The sequence below is a fragment of the Dermacentor silvarum genome, chromosome 1 (genome assembly GCF_013339745.2).
Source record: "Dermacentor silvarum isolate Dsil-2018 chromosome 1, BIME_Dsil_1.4, whole genome shotgun sequence".
NCBI classification, from domain to species: Eukaryota; Metazoa; Arthropoda; class Arachnida; order Ixodida; family Ixodidae; genus Dermacentor; species Dermacentor silvarum.
In genome coordinates, this window is record NC_051154.1 from 258,237,178 (window position 1) to 258,255,160 (window position 17,983).

The 17,983-nt window shown below is 42.9% G+C and overlaps 1 protein-coding gene across 1 annotated transcript in view; it reads right to left on the minus strand.

Annotated features, from left to right (window-relative positions):
• LOC119437087 (WD repeat and FYVE domain-containing protein 3) overlaps positions 1–17,983 on the minus strand; it is a 235,089-nt gene that overhangs the window by 42,615 nt on the left and 174,491 nt on the right. Inside the window, exons 53-60 of the mRNA XM_037704162.2 lie at positions 14,715–14,769; positions 14,029–14,148; positions 13,831–13,948; positions 13,605–13,711; positions 9,176–9,329; positions 8,969–9,060; positions 1,550–1,762; positions 276–426 (exon numbers count right to left, since the gene is read on the minus strand). Coding sequence (XP_037560090.1) covers positions 276–426; positions 1,550–1,762; positions 8,969–9,060; positions 9,176–9,329; positions 13,605–13,711; positions 13,831–13,948; positions 14,029–14,148; positions 14,715–14,769 — 1,010 coding nt within the window. The remainder of the gene's footprint in view (positions 1–275; positions 427–1,549; positions 1,763–8,968; positions 9,061–9,175; positions 9,330–13,604; positions 13,712–13,830; positions 13,949–14,028; positions 14,149–14,714; positions 14,770–17,983) is intronic.

The window sequence follows — 17,983 nt, forward strand, 5'->3', positions numbered from 1 at the left end:
TTCAAGTTGTAGAGCATCGCATGCATCATGCGAAGGCTGCATGATGTATGCAATGCATGCATCACTTCCTTTCACTTAATTTCCATTTTATTTTATTAAAGCAACAAAGGAATGTAAATTTTCCCCACGCTATTTCCTTGCCTTCATTGTGTGTTGGCTTCATGTGGTTGTGTCTAACAAGAAATAAAGACCTTTGATTATTCTCGCTCAGCACACTTATTAGGCTACACAACCAGACAGTTCCGTCAACTGTGGCATGGCAGCAGCATGCTGACCTTTGAGTGGATGTAGAGATGGCTTGAGGTTGTCCAGGTTATGGAAAAACAATTTGTCATGGCAGTAGCTCAAGCCAGGCATTATGGGTCCTGGGTCCACCACACTGGTTCTGTTGGTCAGCTTTTTGCACGGATGGGGCTTCTTGAAAAGCTATTGCATACGATGGTGAACAAAAGAAAATAACACTGAGCATTAGCAAAATGCCAAATTGGTAAAAGTGATAAATCTTTGAACAATTAAACTCGAGAGAAGCTGCACTAATGTAACACTTCCGTGCACTTTCTGCTTGATTTATACTTCAGTCTAGTATCCACGATGAAAGACATAAGCATTAAAAAAAAAAAGATATTTAAACCTTTTATATGCCAGAAACAAGAGGAATTTGTCTACAAATTTCTCACAGCTTCCTGAGCTATATTTTCCTTCATAGACCATTCAGAGTTGGTGGGATGGCAAAATGGTATCTTCCTGTTTGTTGCCCATTTCTTAAGGAACAATCTTCTGAAAGGTGCAAAGACAAACTTTCCAGGATTCTTATTCATACTTGGAAGTAGTTAACTTTAAACCAAGAAAGTCATTGTGCATTGGACAAGGCTGCTCACATTTCACCTCAAAATTACGTTATCAAAGACAAGTGTCCGTGTGCACACGATGAGCCCAAATTAGTGAAAAGAATGCCCCCGAGTATCATCACGACCTGACAAATCTGTTACACGTGCAATCGAGCACAATGCACTGTGGTAACACCACCAGATATGCATGCCTGTCCTGATAATTATGCAGATGAACAAACTTTTAATATTTTATTTATTGAATGATATCTCATGCCAGCTGGTATGATAGTGCCACGAGAGCCACAAATAATTTGCTGCATTGTTCATAATGGTTACTGCGTACATGTTTTCTGCGTAACATAAAAGACAAAGTTGTTTTCCCAGTACTCACGGGAAAGTGGCATTCTGTAGGTATTGGGCTGCCTCTTCCATGAATCTTCGTGCACACTTATGTGCATTGGTAGTTTGCATATAATGTGCAGAAGTTATTTATATTTCATCCTACATCAGCCAATGCTTTTGTTTTCAGCACTTGAAGCTTATTACATAAAGTGTCACCCTTTCATCACCAGTGATGTTGAATAACTACCAATACACATAACTTGATACTGGGCAAGTTCACATACCAACTACCATTGCTCTTTTTCACCCTTTCACGCAACAAAAACTCACTTCCTGCTACTGAACACATTAAGAAAGATGGTACATAATTTTGTCACCTGCTTAGGAATCTGGCCAAAGTTGTTAATGAAACCAATGGTGGCATTCTTCTTAAGTGGGTCATCAATGCTGTAAATGTCAACATTGCCCTCATAGAACAGGTGGTGGAAGACATTGACAGCCTCCACGGCTGGCTGGCCCTGCTGCTTGTAGCCAAAGATGAGGTCAATCCACTCGTGCAAGTGGGCACTCACAAAATCACTCTCCAGGGCCTGCAAAAGCCACAAAAATGCATCTATGTATAGATGACCTGCAACAAAAACGGAAAAGTATGCAAGCAGTAGTGCGATAACATCAATACACAGTGACAACTCTGGAAATGGCAACTTGGTTGTACAGGCGTGTGCGTGGCATTGCATAGGTCTATCAAACTGGCACCACCACCTGGCACGAACAGCAAATCATTTGATTAATCTATTAACAGCCCAGTGTTAGGCGATATGGCAGAGTCTACACACGAAACCTATATAGGTGTACACATAATCAAAATTGCATGTAAATTCACCTGCAAAATCTATGAACCTGGTAACTTTTTTGAAATTTTCAGATCATGCTTCAGTAAAACCAATATATGTATAGCAAACAAACACTATGCTCCTCATTTTTCTTTGTTACCAGCAAAAACATTAAATTCAGCTTTGTGTTGCTTGTGTGCAATAGGGAATTGGGGTATAGGGACTGGGCATGGATGAGTTTGGACCAGTGGCGCCTCATGCGGTGGTGGCGCAAATGTAATGGCATGTAATGGCCGGGCCGGGCGCAGCCGTCAACTACGTTGATTATGTTCCCTCGTTTCTTGTTTTGTGTTGCTAAAATGCCCAGAGGAACCAAATACGAATGAACATGTGGCATTCTTGTGTGCACGAACAGTTACTCAAACTTCAAATGTGGCTAAAGCTGGGGAGGACGTTTTGTAACATTGGTCGCCACTGCAGCCTCACCAGCTCGAACGATGGAAAGGCTGGATATGTGCAGTCAGCATGCAATGGTACATACATTTGTGAGGTTGCTCTTTTATTTATTTATTTCAATTTTCGCAGCAGACAGCACATAAAGCCTGATGCAGGGACAGAAGCTAAAGGCAGTTTGTGCCTGACGAGGCCTCTGCCCAAACAGTTTGAAGTGATGCAGTTACAAAACATCGAAAAACAATGTGCTGAACCAAACATTGACAAAAAAATTGGGTTGACCAAGAGAAGTTATATAACGCGACATTTTGCACCGTCCTATAACAACGAAAACGTGTCGCTTGTTCAGTGGTACACACAACAGATCATACATTGCATGACACTATCGAAATTTACATACAATTAAAAAAAAAAAAGATGCATTTCACTTGTGCATCGTGAAAACCTCTCACATAATAGATAACATTGATTCAATATACACAATAAAAGGGACAAAAGACAAGATTTACAGATCACTTTCTGTGTTACAAACAAAATGCTTAGTTCTGATTGTACTTTATACCAGAGGACAACAATGTCTCCATAACATGGCGTTTAAATACACGTGATGTACATTCAAAGTTTAGCATTCCTTCAAATTTGTTTATGATGGCAGGTATTTGATAGGTCATTGTTTGCTTTCCATAGTTTGTTCTAATTTTTGGTGTTCGATGTTTTTGGTGTCTAAAAGATATTGAGCGTTTTCAGAGCCACAACTTTTGTAAAGCTTCTTCTGGTGTATTTCTTGCAAAACTTTTAAATAATATAAGTGGTCCGCCCATAGGATGCTATGTTTCTTGAACAGAGGAGCTGTTCTTAAATCGTGCACGTTTCCATGAAAAGACTCAAAGCAGCGCAACACTTTTTTTTTGTAAAGTAATGAGTTTATTGTAATTGTGTTGCGTAGTGGTCCCCCACACCAATAAACCACAAGTTAACTTGGAGTAAAAGAGGGAAAAATAAATATTCTTTTTTAGCCACAGAGGCATGAGCTGAGATATCTTGTATAGACATCCAACTATACGGGATAGTTCCATACTTAAGCTCTTTATGTGAACCGACCAGCTCAGGTCTTCCTTAAACTGAACCCCGAGAAACTTTTGCTCTTGAATTGGTTTATTAAAGTGTCCTCAAATTTCACACTAAGTTTGTTATGTAAAGGTTTATTTACAGGACGAAATTTGACATATGTTGTTTTTGAGGCATTTAACCGTAACCTATTTCTTCTTAACCAGTTTGATAGGTATGTAAGGTAGTTATTTACAGAACGTTCTAGTGCCAGTAGATTATGTGAAGAGAAGAAGATATTAGTACCATCCGCATACATTATAACTTGAGCGGAACTATCTATTTCAACAATATCATTTATATAAATAAGAAATAATAATGGACCTAATATAGATCCCTGCGGCACTCCCTGTTTTAGCTTTGCAAGCATCGACACAGCGTCATTAGTTTTGATAAACTGATATCGATCATACAAATAACTATTAAGAAGGTCTAATGCAATACTCCGTACTCCGTATCTTGATAATTTGTTGAGTAATAAATCGAACTGTATAGAATCAAATGCCTTCTGGATGTCTAAAAACAAACCCAGTGTATATTTTCTACTTTCCATGTTTTCAATTATTCTGTCTTTTATGTACACAAGAGCCTGTTCAGTCGACCGGTGCTTCAGAAAGCCATACTGGCACTGAGTTTTTACTCGACGTCTTCCAAAAATGAAACTAATCTGTCATAAATAATGCTTTGAAATATTTTAGATATTGCAGGAAGTACTATTATAGGTCTGTAGTTAGATAGGGCGTTTACGTCACCACCTTTGTATACTGCAGTAACTTAAGCGATTTTCAATTGTTTAGGAAATACACCAGTAGTCAAAGTGAGGTTAATTATATGGCTAAGAACTTCGCATATCAATGGCGATATCAACTTTATTTCATTTGAGCAAAGTTCGTCAACACCACGAGTTACATTATTTTTAAGCTTGTTGATTATACAGTATAGACCATTTATAACGTAACCGCTTATAGTGCAGGACCGGATATAGTGCGATCTTTTCAGACTCCTGTTATTTTCCCATAGCACTCCATGTATACACGTATCGCTTATAGTGCAGTTGCGGGAAACGAAATACCGGTTACAGTGCGGCTGCCTGGGAGTACGGAAGTCAGCGGAGACGGCGAACGCTTCCCTCAAACGGGCGCCCCAAGGAGTGCTCGAGGAAGAAAGAGAGACGAAGTGGAGGAGAAGGGCACGTGGTGCAAACGAACAGCCAGTGAGGCTGAAACCAGAATCTTGAGTGCGAGTCGTGAAATATCACGGCGTGCATAGCGAGCGAGCGCCACGAAACTGCCAACGCTCGCTTCACGATAACGGCAGTAAACGAAACTTCAGGGAACGGGCGGCGCTGGCACATCACGGCGAAGGGCGCACGCGGAGACCGTGGAATGTGAGGGAGGAGGGCGGCAGGGAAGCGGATTTCGCCTGGGCAACTCCGCCGCTTCGGTGGCTCCCCTCGCCCTCCCTCACTTTCGACTGTCACCGTGCCACCTGCCGCCGTGCACGCGCCGCTGCTCCAGCCATTCCGGCGCCAGCTCGCCGAAGTTTCGTTTTCTGCCGTTATCGGGAAGCGGGCCTTTGCCGGCGTGGGCAGTTTCGTTGGCCGGCCTGGGACAGCGCCGCTGCTTCCCTCTGTGCTGTAGCCGCAGCGTGCAAGGAAGCATAAAGGAGAAAGAAGGGTTCACTGCCATTTTCTACACGTGGCTACGGTAGCGTGGCTGAGACGTCGGCACGTACATGCATGTTCCGCGCAACGCAGAATCGGCGACTTTGCCATTTGAGAGAGGGTGAAATTTCCGCTGCATTTTTTTTGTTTAGTTCGCGCGCGACATTGAGGGGTCTCTCCTAAGCTTTTACTCTATGGCGGTGCCGGAGCAATGTCGGTCGGAGGCGCCGCCACGTCATTTGGTTCGAATTAACGAGATTCAACTGTAAATTGAATGCAAACGTTCTAGCCGCATTCCTCGACTGTCGCATATGCGTGGCGGCTCGGTGCACATGTTTTGCATATGTGCGGGCCTTAAAAATTGTTGCTTTGGTTATAGTGCGGTACCGCTTTTAGTGCGGATATTCGCGACTCCGGTGACTTACATTATAAGCGGTCTGCACTGTATTTGAGATTTCATTTGGGTCAGTAGGTCGCAGGAAAAGAGATTGACTCAGTGTTGCATCCATTGGCATCGTGCCATCGCACATGTTTACATTGGTGTTATAGGAACCTGCATCAACAAAATGTGTGTTACTGCATTAGCTAGCCCTTCACCACTGAGAGTTTCACCATTAACTACGAGTTGCGTAATTTTATCGCTGGCTTTCTTTCTTGAAGTTAGCGAGTTTACAGCTTCCCATATTTGACGTGGATTATTATATATGCTCTCAAAAAGATTCTGGTAGTAGTGCCGTTCTGCTTTCCTTAAGTGGTCGTTAAAGCATTACGGTACTTCTTGAATTCTGACAATGTAGCTGAATCTCGTGAATGCATAAAGTTATGGTATAGCCGGTTTTTTATTTTGATACATTGAGCTGAGCATTAATCCATGGTTTCCTTAGTTTCTTTCTAGTACGAGAGGACAGCTTTAATACTGGAAATGCAGCATTATATGAATCACGTAGTAAAGAATAGAATTTTTCATAAGCTATGTTTGTATTATCTTCATTATGTATTTCACTCCAGTCAATCAGCTCAACTAGACGAAAAAATTATTTTTGGGTTTCAGGGTTTATGGCTCGCCAGCCTTCTCCTTCATTGTTTTGTTTGACTTGGCGCTTTCAAATTGAAAGAAGCAGAAACACTGGCAAATGATCGCTAAGATCATATGAAAATATTCCACTATTAAGTTCCTGTGCATTAGCATTTGTTATGCAAACATCAAAAATTGTCACAGTTTGCTATGTAAGTCTAGTTGGCTGCCGTATATAGTTTGCGAAGCCATTTGTTGATAAGACTGTCTCAAAGTTTTCTACGTAAGGATCATTGGAAGGTAAGTCAATATTGATGTCTCCCATTATTACGCAGGATGTGTTAGAAAAGACAGGGGATGCCAACACCAAGTCCATGAATTCTAAGAAGCGAGCTTTGTGTCTCATCGGTGGCCGGTAAAAATTTACCACCACTATTTTTCCAATACGTAAGCATAAACATTCAAAATCAGCGTTCATAGTTGAGAAATCATCGAACAGCTCATAAGAAAAAGTATCCCTAAAGTACACAGCCAACCCTCCGCCCTTCTTTTGCTTACGACAGAGATGTTCAGATCGGTAGCCCGGAAAGTGGGGTCTAGTGTCATCATCCGATAGCCATGTTTCAGTGAACATTAAAATGTCAAACTGAACGGACAAAGAATGCAAAAAAGCAGCAATGTCATCTTCTTTTGGTCGAATACTTGTACAGCTTGCATGCATTGCAGAAAAACACTTGCCACAAGAAAAATCAGGATTAAAATCATCAATCGTGTAGTATCTGCAATTGTCGTCTGGGTACATCATCATGAAGAAAATAACAAAAGCTCCAATAAACAAGCCATTCGTTCACAAGAGCGTCAAGTTCAAAGTAAATCATGTGTCTTCACCACCGCAGGTGTGATGGCTCTGGAGCTTGGCACCAAAGGTAAACACATGGGTTTGTAGACTTCTTTTTGCTGTTCTCTTAGCAGCTCAGTCTTTTTCCTTTGGGGTATATTTTCTTTCCTAGCGCTTTTGCTGCAGTTGGTACACGACTCTGTGTGCTCTGCATCGACGGCGAACGCCAACACAGCAGTGTAACTACCCTCGCTGTTGACACGGTGGCCTTGTGTCAAGGAGGGCGAAATAGACTGAAGAATGGACTACTTGCTAAGAAATTAAGATGGACTAAGCATCGGAAAAAAAGAAAGGGAACGGGAATGCATACACATGCGCGATCAGTGCAAAAAACATGTCTCCCTTTGTTTGTGATTTTCCTGCTCTTTCGCCATGAACATGCATGAAATACACAACAATTTTAATGTGCACAGCAAACTAAAAAAACTGCTAGAGAAGCAGCAATAGAGAAGCTGTTACGTCTAGCTCCACGTCCTTGCTTGCCACGGTGAGCTTTGATTGTGGGGTGCATTGGTAGCGCAATGTGCACTTGTTTCCTCCTTTATACTATCTGCTGCCATGGATATGACCTGCCTCGTGCAAGCAGCGGCCTTTCCCAAGAGCAGATGCACAAAAATGTGTTATCCAGTTCATCAGACCTCGGAAACCGCAGTGCAAAATCACTGGAAGCACTTTGTGTGCCCTTTGTGCCTTCACCCTGTCGTCTGCATCACATGCCACTGCTTTTACTGCTGCCAGTGGCAGCGCTGTGAATCGCCAGGGAGCTGCTGGCGCCTTACGATGAGCGCTCGTCTATTGTACCAAGCCCACAACCAAAGCAGGTCTGTTAAAAAAGGCAAAACTGCCTAATCGAATTGAATATGAATATATGAAGAAAAGAAGGAACTGGCTTTGAAATATCAAAGTGAACAATGAATAATTGTTAAATTACAAAATAGCAGAATACAAAGGTTGGACCACAGCTACATGGTAGAGATCCTTATTGCATGTGACAGCGTTCAGAACTCAAGTCCACTATACTAATTAGAAAAACAATTAAACCAGCATTTGCAGAAGTGGGACACCTTTAAAAGTGTAATACTATATGTCATATATATAAAGTCAACAAACATGTCCATGTTGTGTCAAATTCAAATTAATTTAAATATGCTATGTGTGCACAGTTGACTTCTTAAACATGTAGAAATATTCTAGAATTGTAAGGGTTCTCAGAATGAGTTGGAATGAAATAGAAAGCTAATTTCTCAACTTTCACACATGTAGTTCTTGTTTTATCCTTTTTGCCCTTTAAACAAGTAGTTTTCACCACAAGAACAGGGGCGCGATCGGAGACCTTTGTTCGTTCTGCGTTCTGTTCAGTTGCTGCAACGTCACAGAGTGGCAGTATGCAAAATTTGTGACAACGGGAGGGAAAGGGCAGCCAATCGGCAAGCGGTGAACTCCCCCGGACGACAAACGTCCGAGGGGTACGTTGTTTTTGGTGACGTCAAAATGACAACATGCTCCTGTCAGTCATTTTGGTTATGAGCACGTCGTCTGCAGGAGCAGAACGCGACGAGAGATGTGAAGTTCGAGTGGTCATACACTCTCTACGAGACCGGCCTCGCATGGTACATCTCGTGGATTGAATTGAATCCAAACGGCGGCTGTGGCTACGGAATGATTCACCGCTTGCAGATTGGCTGCTCTCTCCCACCCGTTCTCATAAATTTTACATACTGCCAATTCGTGACGTTGTAGCAACTGAAGAGAACACGTTTCGAACAAAGATCTCCAATTGCACCCCAGGTGCATTCAATATGCATTCAAAATCTGCATTGCTCATACCATTCGGTGCACTCGTATGAATTCCCGTGGGTCTCCCTTTGCCCAAGGTGGAAGCACTATGTTGTCGAGTTGAACGCCGTTCTGCTTGCAGCCTATTTAACGACCCAAAACAACCACAGCATAAGCTAAATGTCACAAAAGGCAAGCATACAAGGATGTATAACGCAGAATGCTCTCTGGGCAAGAAAGTCAAAGACTTTAACGTACCCAGGTCAAACCGATTGCTGTTCAAAAGGAACTCAGGCAAATAGAAGAACTCAGGAATGAGTTCCTTGACATCAGCCATGTTGTGCTTTGAGGCAGAAAGCCAGGCATCTTTCACGCTGTGAAACATGCGGTCTGCCAGGTCAAAGTGGCCCCCCTAGGAAAGACAAAGGAATTTCCTCAGAAACTTGACTTGCACAAAGAAGATGGCAGAAGACATGAGAACAGCTGAAGATGTTTTGGGGGAAAACAAAAGCATTTGATCCAGCAATTAAGTGAACACAATAAAATGTCTTATGGCAAGACAGCTCCAAGTATACATTAAGTGTGACAAAGGTTTTTATTCTAAAGCATCAGTAAAAGTAGGTACAGTCGAACCTACTTTATAACAATATTCAAGTGCCAAGAAAATCCCATTGTTATAAACTATAATCGTCATAACAGGGTTGCACGAAAAAAGCTAAGGGGACATACACTCAAAGATTTTAGTTAGAAAGAAGTATAGTCAAACCCACTTATAGCATTACTGGTTTTAACAATACAGTCAACGACCGATTTTCTGGACGCCTTTGTGGCACCGCCACGTACCCCATAGAGTCAATGTATAAAAACGTCTGAAATTTGGGACGCAAAAAGCCTTAACCATCCGATTTTCTGAACTTTCTTGCCATGACCGCAGGCCTGACTTCAATACAGCAATGTTACGCAGTGAAGCATACGCAAAGTATTGCGGTGAAGCATATCAAGAGTGCGAAGGGGCAATTGTCACGGGACACGGTATGTATTCCTTAATATGCACGCATGCAATTGCCGCCTCCTAGCACAGTACGAGCTACGATACACCTAATAGGTGTACTGGCAGGCCTTCGTAGCTATTTCAAACGTGCCTGCGGCAATTTGAGCCCTTGGGGGCAGTAAAAGGCATGCATTAGTTTTTTCGGACTTCCCGATTTTTCGGACGTTTTCGCGGCCCCTAGGGAACCTGAAAAATTGGACGCTGACTGTACTCGGGAGTAACAATGAGCAGCTGCTGCACTGTGAACTTTTTTGTGTTGATGATGATGTACGGTGCTTAATGGCGCAAGGGCCAGGTATGGCCAAAGAGCGCCAGGCCAGTGTTCATGAGTTGACAATGGAGCAATGAATTGCGAAAGGTAGACGTATCGTGGCTGTAAAAGGGCCTAAAAACAATCGCTGTAAAATGCATAAAATATATATGTAATAAAATTATGGCAATGGCTAATGAGGTGCCCTATGAACACGAAAGAACAAATTGCAAGATAATGAAGATAAACGAAAATATATCACAGATAAAGCTTTTCAAAAAGCACTGCTGCCTTGACAGACCCATTGAAACGCAAGGGCCTGGAGGCGCGTGCTATGCAAAATTACTATCGCGGCGACATCCTCTGGAGAGGGGATGCGCTACGAAACTATTGGGCAAATAACATGCAATACTACATCGCTCAGAAAATCCAGGACAGCCTTATTGTCAAAGAGAGGTTCGTCGCCAAGAAACATAGCGGGATGGAGAGGGAGACGGTACCGGTACGCTAGAGGAAAGTGCCTTTTTCTCTCTCTTTCAGCTTCCCTGCACTCCACGAGGACGTGGAGCACGGTAAGCCTCTCTCCACATCTACCACAGGTTGGCGGGTCATTTCCCGTTAAGAGAAAATTGTGGGTGCCGTATGTATGTCCTATTCTCAGACGAGGGAATAGGACATTAGTTCTTCGTACTTTCGTAATGGGATGCCAGGGACCTATCTGTGGCTTAACTAAGTGGAGCTTATTGTTCTATTCGGCATCCCACAAGCGCTGCCAGTGGCTTCGAAGTTTCTTTCTCAAGTAGGGCTTGAGATCTCTGGCAGGGATTGAAGCGGTAGGGTTAAGCGCTCGCGATGTAGTTGATGTGGCCATTTCATCAGCTAGAACATTGCCCTCGATGCCTCTATGGCCAGGCACCCAGCATATAATAATATGCTGGTTAGACAGGTATGCCTTGCACAGAGCAGAATACAGTTCAATAAGTACCGGGTTTTCGTGTCTTCACAGCCGATAAAAGCTCTTCACAGCCGATAAAAGTGCATAGGCCTCAGCCGTAAAAAAAAAACAAAAAAACTTTTTTGTGTTCTATGATAAAATAAACTGCTTACTACAATGTTCCCTGCCGCATTATTGGCTACAACAATTAAAGGGGCCCTGAATCTCTTTGTATTGAAGTTGAGAAATGCATTTCAAATTAAATTAGACTATTTCAGAAATACTTTGCCACAAAAAGTACTTCAATGCGTTCAGCAGAAGCAGAGTTATTGGCAATCAAACATTTCGTTCGCGGTGCTTCCGCGAACTTTTCAGACTTGCACTACAAAGGCTAAGGCGGAGCGGGGTGTGCCCACAATGCTCCACCTACTGAATGTCACCGTGGTGCGCGGTTCAAATTTGATTTTGGATGTTCATGTAGACACCACTATTTCCGATTTTTGCGTCTACAATGCACCAAACGCAGTTGTCCTCAGCGAGCCGCAGTACGCTCAGCCAGTGGACTCGTCGTGGCAACCCGTGGCGGCCACGGTATCTATGCTACGGAGCAGACCAAAGATACAGTGCTTGGCAATTGAAACGTGATCTCGAACAACATGGCGGCCGGAACTTTCTTGCGCTACCGGTGGGCACTGATCACGCTGAGATGACGCATTTTTGTGTCACATTAAAGCGAGAAGCTTTTTGATGCATCATAACTACCTTCGGCCCCCTCAGCGATCACCGGTGGCGCAAAAAAAAAAAAAAAAAAAATCCTATTTATCATGTTCTTGCTGCAGCTTCTGGTGAGCGCCATGGGCGATAATGTGGTCGGCAGTGATGTAGTAATTTGTTTGCATGATTACAATATTAAATATTTTTATATTGGTGCTTAAACCTACGCTAAAAGCTCATAGCATCATCCATCAGCAAAGTAGAGACACTGAATATGGGGGAAAAAAAAAGTTGTCGCAGTTTCACCTGAAAGGCGAAGCATCAATTGCGATAGCAAATTTGTAGAGAGCTATACGGAGTAATGATAGTAGTATAAACTTCGACATGCAGCAGCACCGGCAACACGCAGAACTGTTGTCGACGCCGTCAGCGTTTTGCCCGCGTTCGCACAAAATGCGTGCGGCGTTGGTGACTGTTGCCGGAGCCTGTGATATAAATAGGCACTTAGTGCTGCAGCTAAACGTCGCCTCCTTTCCCTGCCCCCCCCCCCCCCCCCCCCCCCAAGGCCTTTCGCGCGTCCGAAGAAGGCGCGTTTGCTCTACATATATGGTGATTGTAAAGGAGGAAAGAGACGCCTACTTCTGCATGCCCTTAAGGGAGCACGGCGCAGAACGCGCGTTTGTTCTCCGCCGTGCGTTCACTCCCCGTGAAAGCGCGCGTCCCTCGCGCCCTTTCACTCGCACATACAGCGTTCGGCGCGCGGCGACGATTTCATCTCCATTGACGTCATACGGAACCTCACGGCGACGGCGACGTCGACGGCAGAAATCTGCTTTGGAGTGTCCATATAATTGCTATCGCAATAAAAACTTTCAGTTCTGCCTGAAAGGCGAAGCATTGATAGCGATAGCAAAGCGTTAGACAACTACACAAAGTAAGGTTGCAGTTTAGCGGCGATATAAATTGCAGTAAATGTTTACTTACTAATTAAATTCACAAGCATGATGTCACACGCGCACAGGCAAACATGAACAGATCTCACTCGATGAGTGTGAACACGCACTGTCAGAATGCGGGCATGGTGAAGAGCATGGGCCTTGGGAGCAAACACAAATTCATCCTGCCTTTCACTTCAATGTGCCTCCAAAAGTTGAGATTACGCGACCTCCAACACAAGGCGCACGGGAGGACAGCACACATGAAGCGATCAGCCATAGAGGCTCACCTTGCTTTGCACCCTCTGCAGATTACCTCCTAGGCAGGGCGTGCGGGTCGCTTACGCTCTCAGTAGCACAGGTAGCCACGCACAGCCACGGCTAGGATAGATGAGGAGATGCGTGCTCACCTGCCCGCCTAGCGCACACTTGATCTTGTTACCCCGTGCTCACCCCCCCCTTTGTGCATGCGGGAGAACGGCACGCATCAAGCCACCAATCTTTTCAGCTCACCCTCGCACGGTTACCCTTGCACCCACAGCATACGGCGTGCGAAAGTGCCATAACTGGCTCTATAAATGCCTTTGAAAATGGCGACAATTAAAGAAACTTATCAGTGCTGAGGTACAAAATTGGTGATAAAAAAAGAAAAGGCAATATAAAATTCAGATGTATGTGCCCCATATGCAATGTACAGCTGCACTGCAGTGCAATGTCAGTGCATACCAATACACAGTGCCAAGCCACATTGTTTTTTTTTTCAATGATCTATCAAAACTACATGCAAAAGAAGAAAATGTCACCTGTAGTCTCAGAAAGTGCTGCGTGAAGGGCTCCATTCGAACCAGGTAGGAGGCCACAATCATTGCGGATGAATAAAATGTACCATAATGATAGGGAGGCGTCTCTCCTAAAAAAAAAAAAAAAATTCAGCATAAGTGTTACACAAATTCAAATGTATAAATATGGAGCACAAGATTTCCGCTGGCTTTACGAGACGAAACTATATAAAGTGAGAAAAGAACCAACCGTGAGGGTCATCCCATTCTCGGTAACGCTTTTTGAACTGTTCGAGACGATCACTTGTCTGAGCACCCATCGGTTTGCTGAAGTCGCGGAAAGTTGCTGAATCATTCAGATCTAGTTCCTGCACAGGCATGTGAACAATTTTCATTAGATGAACTGGAACAAAATACAGAATGAGTATCAAAAGAAAAAGCAACTTGCTTCTGAGTCGTAGTCAGCAAGAACCCAAGGGAAGACTGGGTATTGCATTAGGTCATTGTATGACCTGCCTGCCAATGTGTTCAAATGCATCAGGTACTGGAAATTGCTGATCTCGCCCCTCTGCAAAATAATACGAGCAAGTTTTCACAGTACTGCGGTTGATTAAACCACTCAATTGGCATTGATACGCTTATAAATATAAGCGCTAGCCTTAACTTTCGCTGCAAGCTACAGCAAATTCATCATAACTCATGCAGAAAGATAAATGAAGCATCATTATTATTTCGAGAGTTTAATTTGCTAGTTTAGTGCCTGTAAATTTTATACTGAACCCAAGATAAAATTAAATGCAAAGGCCAGTGATTTCATTCTGTCTGTATATCTTCAAAAAATGGAAAGGAAATTTCACAATCACCTCATACAGCTTACATAAAAAAAAAAAAAAAAAAAAAAACTGGTATACACTAGCCTAACAGCCAGGAATACCATACAGAACTCAGATACCTGTAGCTGGTGGAAATCTCTTGTCTTTCATATTGTGCCAAAAGGCTTTTGATGGTCCCTTCGCCCAAATAAGCTACAATTCACCTCCCCCCCCCCCCCCTCCGTCTTTTTTTTTTTGTGGCGCTTAACAAATACTTTACATAATACATCCATCGTAACTTTCTTTGCAAGATTTTACTCACCAGCCATCGCTGCGTTACCGATGTCTCTCCTATGAGGTTGCTCAGCAAACTTGCCCTAAAACACAAGGCCATTTTCAAGTCACATAATACAGGAGAAATCCACTCATCACTTGAAGGCTTAAATTAACAAGGTAGAAAAAAAAATAGAAAACCCACAACCTGAGACCCAGAAACTAATCGTACAGTGTTTGTGTTTCTCAGTGCCCTAGTATTTTGCCCCTGCGTGCAAGTGTGAATACAAGTGAACAACATGCAATAATTCCGTCTAGTCATTGTACACCCACAAAGCAATGCTATGTATTTTTAAATTTACAGGATGGTAACAAAACTTTGCAGCCTCATGCTACAACACTAGAAATGAGAAAAGGGCACTGATGTCACACGTTACTGATGCCCTGGACGAAGCAATTTTAGACAACCAACATAAGAAAAACTGTAAAATTACATGTGACAACATTCACGGAATGTTCCCTTGTGGCAGATATTGTAAAAACTTTGCTAGGATGAACACACATAACAAATCAGTGCTTCTTTTTAAACCATTAGAAGACCTTTGGGTCTCCAGTTCATGCATGATTTCGCTCATTTGCCCCAAGTGATCACTGGAGAAGTGTCATTTTGCCCCCACCGCAGTGAATGGAGCCAACAACCTGCATGAATTAGGGCGTGTTAATAATCATTAATTTAACTGAGGGATTTAGTCTTGAAACTACCCAGTGGGCTATGAGGGGTGCCACAGCAGAAGGGTGCGGATAATTTTGACTACCCCAGGGTTCTTCAACATCCCATTTCCTCCAGCATATTGCACCGGAGCATGATTGCAGACTGTGATCCAAACCAGGAGCTGTATAGGGTGCGGCGAAGGTTCACAATGCTACTTTCTCCTCGTTTCGCCATCACCTCTGTGATACACGCTTCCACAAAAACCCTTGGGAATGAGAAGGTATTCATTCCCTCAGACATCAAAACAGCCCTCTCGCGCAAGTAAAAAGGTATCAAAGAGCATCCCTGATTGAGATAGGCTCTCTCCGGCTGCAATATACTATCACCAGGATTACATTACTGTCTTGTGAGTGAGCTCGTTGCCTGACCAGCCACATGTGACAAGATGAACCTCCTTATCACTATTATGAAGCAGATGACCCTCCTACCAGCACTTAATGCTTACTGTATTGTTCTTAGCAAAAAATATTGTTTGTGTTTACACCGATGTTTTGCCTTATTCGCCCAAACACATCGTAGTTGTGATTCACCTGCATGAGGGGTTGGGGATGCCTTGTGGAGCGACTGAGTGTGGCTAGAATCGGAGCTTTCCTTCAGCCCTAGCCGCATGCAGAGCCTACTCCCTCTATCTTGGTGCCCAATGTGGGGCTCTTGGAACATTAGACGACAGTTCTAACGAGACAACCTTTGTTTTAACCAAATGAGTGTGGGGCTAGCATGAATTTTTATCACTAAAGTTAGCGGCATGCTTTCTTGAGAGCGATGCGATGATTGCTGTCCACCTGCTAAGCCTTTTCATGAGCTTTTGGAAGTACTACAGTCTTCGGTACAAGAGCCACACGGTCCAATCCTGGCAGCGTGAGGCATAGAGCCCGCGGAGCATCGGCATGCCTGAAGTAAATGAGTTGAGCTGGTTTCAGATAAGATCAGCCAACCACGACCGGTCGACATTTTTAAATTACGTGAATAAAATTTATAATATAGTTTTGGGGGCAGCAATAGCGAATCAAACCTTACTTTCTCGACAACAAAATTATTTTACTTGGAAAAAAATCCCAATATTTCTTAAACCTCAGGCCACCATCCGCGAACTGCGAATTATTGGCACTTTCCCAAATTATTACAGCAACAGTATTCACACTGTAATCGAAATATTTTTTTTCTGACTGATATTAACCGACAGTTCTGGCCAGAATAAATATAATCTTGTTAGCAGCTTCAGATGTAGGACAAAAAAATTACGAACATAGCACAAACTTCAATTTGGCTCACATTTCCACCCTTTTTTTCAAGTGACAAACCCAGGGAGCTGAAATTTTTTGCACATCTCAAGAAAATTATTGTGTTAATTGATGCCAAAGTTTATCTGTCCAGTCATTATATTTCATATACAAAACGGCCGCCAAATGTACCATGTTTGTAATTAATTGGAAATTTTCCAAAATTTCTACAAAAAAGCCCACATTTTATTTTTTTCAATATGCTCCTACTGAAACTCAGGCATACACCCTATAAATTAATGAAATAGTATTTTGCTTTTTGCTGTCTGACATAGCGAAACAAATGCGACAAATACCCCGTAATTTCATTTGTGGGTCGAAGTCTGTATTACAGCTTCCATGACTGCTTAAAACATATTCCAGCCTTTAGTAAACATGCTTCAGATATAAAGAATTATTGGATATAACAAAGTATAACATTTGTCTCTCCAATATCAGCGTGCAGTGAATACATGCTTATAATGAATACTGAATATAACGAAGACATTTTTGCGTCAAATGTGACTTTGAGGTTTGTCTCTACTGCCATCTTAACTGTCTATGGGACTATAACTGCCAGATTATGAGGGAGAAGAATAGGGGGTACGAAGAGGTTTTATTTGTTGTTAGTTATAACCACGTGAAGCAAAGCATATGAAGCATTCAAGCACATGAATGAAAAGTGTTTAATGTGTTTTTCTTTTTTCACTATGGAGCCTAACTACCCACCAGACCAGCATAAAAATAACAGTGATTAGCTTTAAATTATGCTTCAATCTTACCGAACCATCAAAAAGATTTTTAATGTGTTACTCTCTCCATACATTAGAGTGAAGGAGTCTGCTGGTCAGGGCTGGTTGGTACATCATTAGGACGGGACTAAGTGACAGACAAGGCGCTGTCTACTTACTTCGTTGCTTTCAGCGCCTTGTCTGTCTACTCACTTCGTGCCGTCCTAGCACTGTTTGATCCCGTCCTAACATTATAGTATTGTTGATATACAGTAAACCCTCGTTAAAATGAAATTGTTTTGCTCAAATTATCCCTTCGTTCAAAATTTATTCCAGTTCCAACCCAAATGCATGCATTTTAAACCACATCATTACTTGAAGCATACAAGTAAGCCGCTCTGCTTAGAGCGAACTAGCAAGGGGCATGTGCACACTCGCCTTCCGCATCAAGCGAAGCTTTGTGTGCTGGGCGAGCGAGCGACCCTCTCCATTGCCAGCTATGCCATAGCAGTGCCTGCACACCCATTGGGCTCGATTGCGATTGAAAATGCGCTAT